The sequence below is a fragment of the Propithecus coquereli genome, unplaced genomic scaffold (genome assembly GCF_000956105.1).
Source record: "Propithecus coquereli isolate 6110/MARCELLA unplaced genomic scaffold, Pcoq_1.0 Scaffold10, whole genome shotgun sequence".
NCBI classification, from domain to species: domain Eukaryota; kingdom Metazoa; phylum Chordata; class Mammalia; order Primates; family Indriidae; genus Propithecus; species Propithecus coquereli.
Window position 1 is genome coordinate 1,425,661 of NW_012133858.1, and position 2,397 is coordinate 1,428,057.

The 2,397-nt window shown below is 43.6% G+C and overlaps 1 protein-coding gene across 1 annotated transcript in view; it reads left to right on the forward strand.

The window, feature by feature from the left end:
- MAATS1 (MYCBP-associated, testis expressed 1) overlaps positions 1-2,397 on the forward strand; it is a 125,470-nt gene that overhangs the window by 24,782 nt on the left and 98,291 nt on the right. Inside the window, 2 exon segments of the mRNA XM_012639500.1 lie at positions 416-593; positions 1,149-1,318. Coding sequence (XP_012494954.1) covers positions 416-593; positions 1,149-1,318 — 348 coding nt within the window.

Consider the following 2,397-nt stretch of genomic DNA (forward strand, 5'->3'; position numbering starts at 1 on the left):
TGTTATAATAAAAAAGTATCTATTTTTTACCTTTGTCTAACAAATTCCCTACCCCTCATCATATTTTCCCACCTCAAGACTTAGATATTTCCTTATATTTCAAAATGTACTTTTGTTCCTTACAGGGCATTCCAAGCTGTGATTATTCGGTGGTCACTTGGACCACTCCTTCCAGCATCTTACGTATAGGATGGATTCAAATGTCTTATGGCTCAATCACTAACGAGAGGCAGTGCAGGGCACAGACTGCACAAGCTCTGAGGCACATCTGTAGGTGTTCTAACATCATTTTATCCTATCATACATAACCCCTGGATTTAGAGAAGAGGATAAGAACTGAAAGGGAGTAAATTATATACTGGCAGGTACGTGGGTTTGCCCGTTTGTTTCTGAGACGTGCTGCTTCATCCTCCAGGTCGAGGTCTCCCAGCAGGCCAGGCTGAGGTGGAGATGATAGAACGAGCCCGGGAGAAGCGTGCTTGGGAAGCCGCTCTTCCCCCTCTGAGCGACACCTCCCAGTTTGAGAAGAGGAGGAGGATGATGAATGCTATGGAGAGGAAGGAGTGGGCCTTCAGAGAGCAGGAGATTGAAAAGTAGGTTCTCTGTCACCCAGACAATTGTTCCTGTGCTGATGGGAGTAATGTTAATGCTTTTTATCTGCAAAACATTTTCCTGAATGTTTGGGTTTAAAAGCAATTCTCAGCCAGGCTTGGTGGTGCACACATACAGGTCCAGCTACTTGGGAGGCTAAGTGAGGAGGATCCCTTGAGCCCAGGAGTTCATGACCAGCATGGGCAACATAGCCAGACCCCGTCTCAAAAAACAAAATGAAACAAAACAAAACAAAACAAAAACCAGCAATCTTCAACCTGTAGAGATAGGAAATTGGGTTTCTGGTTCTGGAGCAATCACACAATTCTGATGTGGTATAGAAGCTCTCTATAATTTTCTCTCCAATAACATAAGAATGTATCATGCCCTCTTTGTGTGTGAGGAAGTTCAGCATAAAACCCAGATTTGAACAGTTCTTCAAGGATATCTCTGATCCTTCTCTTCCCTTTTTCCTTTAGTATCTCTCTAGACTGTCACAGAATCCCACTGATTTCTGCAAAGCATCCTTCGGTCTATTCCTTTGTGTTCCTTCCCAGTGCCACTGTCCCCAGCCCTGGGCTGTCTTCACATCCCACCAAACATCTGAAAGTTAGTCCTAGTTCTTACTCTCAACAGTGGATTCATAGGCGGGACTCCTTGGGTTCTAGCAGGAGCTGGTGGGGCATTTCCTATTTACAAGACAGATGTGGGATTCTTCCATTAAGAGGTGAGCTTATATAATAATATGTATAAATAACAATATGCTGAGGTACTTCTGGCTGAGTTTTTAATCATTTTAACTGATATATTTTCAGTAATGAGGTTGTTGCTGATATGTAGAAATGATAAGAAATGATGAGAACCAAAAAATTATAACTCTCTAGGAAGAAAGAAAGGAAGGGCACTTGGTGAGGTTGTCATTTGTTCTGTGCTGAGGCGCTTTATTGCTCATGGCAATGCTACCACGGCCCCTTGCACACACGAGGAGGACCAAGAGAGTTAGGGACTCAGCTTGGTGCTGAATTCAGAATATGTCATCATTATTATTATTTTGCAATACCTTCTTATTAAGCCTAAATCCAGACTATGGGATGTTTTGGCAAAAGCTTGCAATAGAAAATAGCGTTTGGGGCAAAGCAGGTGTCAGATACCCAATTTTGTCTGCAGAAATGTAAATGTATTGCTGTACTTTGGAGAGGTATATGTCTTGTCAGAAGGCATTAAAGATATTGAAAATGTACTTGGCTAGAGTGAAGGCATCACCTGAGAAAGTGAATATATTTTTTAAACTGAGAGCAATTTTAATAAACGGATTTTAAGTGCCTTCTATGTGCTGAGCTCTGTGCTCTGGGTTGGGGAAACAGAGATGAACAGGAAACTGCTGTGCCCTGACAGAGCTCCTATGGCCTACTGGGGCAGGGCATGGGCAGAGGATGGGGCGAAAGAGTTCATACCAACACTTCTCGGGCAGTGTCTATCAGGCGATGTGCTGCTCTACACACAAAATGCTAGGAAACCCAGGTGGGAGAACAATTCTTTCTGTTTGAGGCAGGCGATTTGGGAAAACTACTGAGAGGAGGTGGCCTCTGAGCTGGGTGATGAAGGATGAGTATGAAAGCCATCAGGTAGACAACAATATCAGTGATGATGATGTTGAAGATACCCATAGCACATGGGACACTTACAGCGAGTTTACTGTGTGCCGGATAAAAGTCAGTAGTTCCACACACCAGCAGCATCAGCATGACCTGGGAACTTGCTGGGAATGCACATTCTCAGAAGCCATCCCAGACCTAATGAATCCAG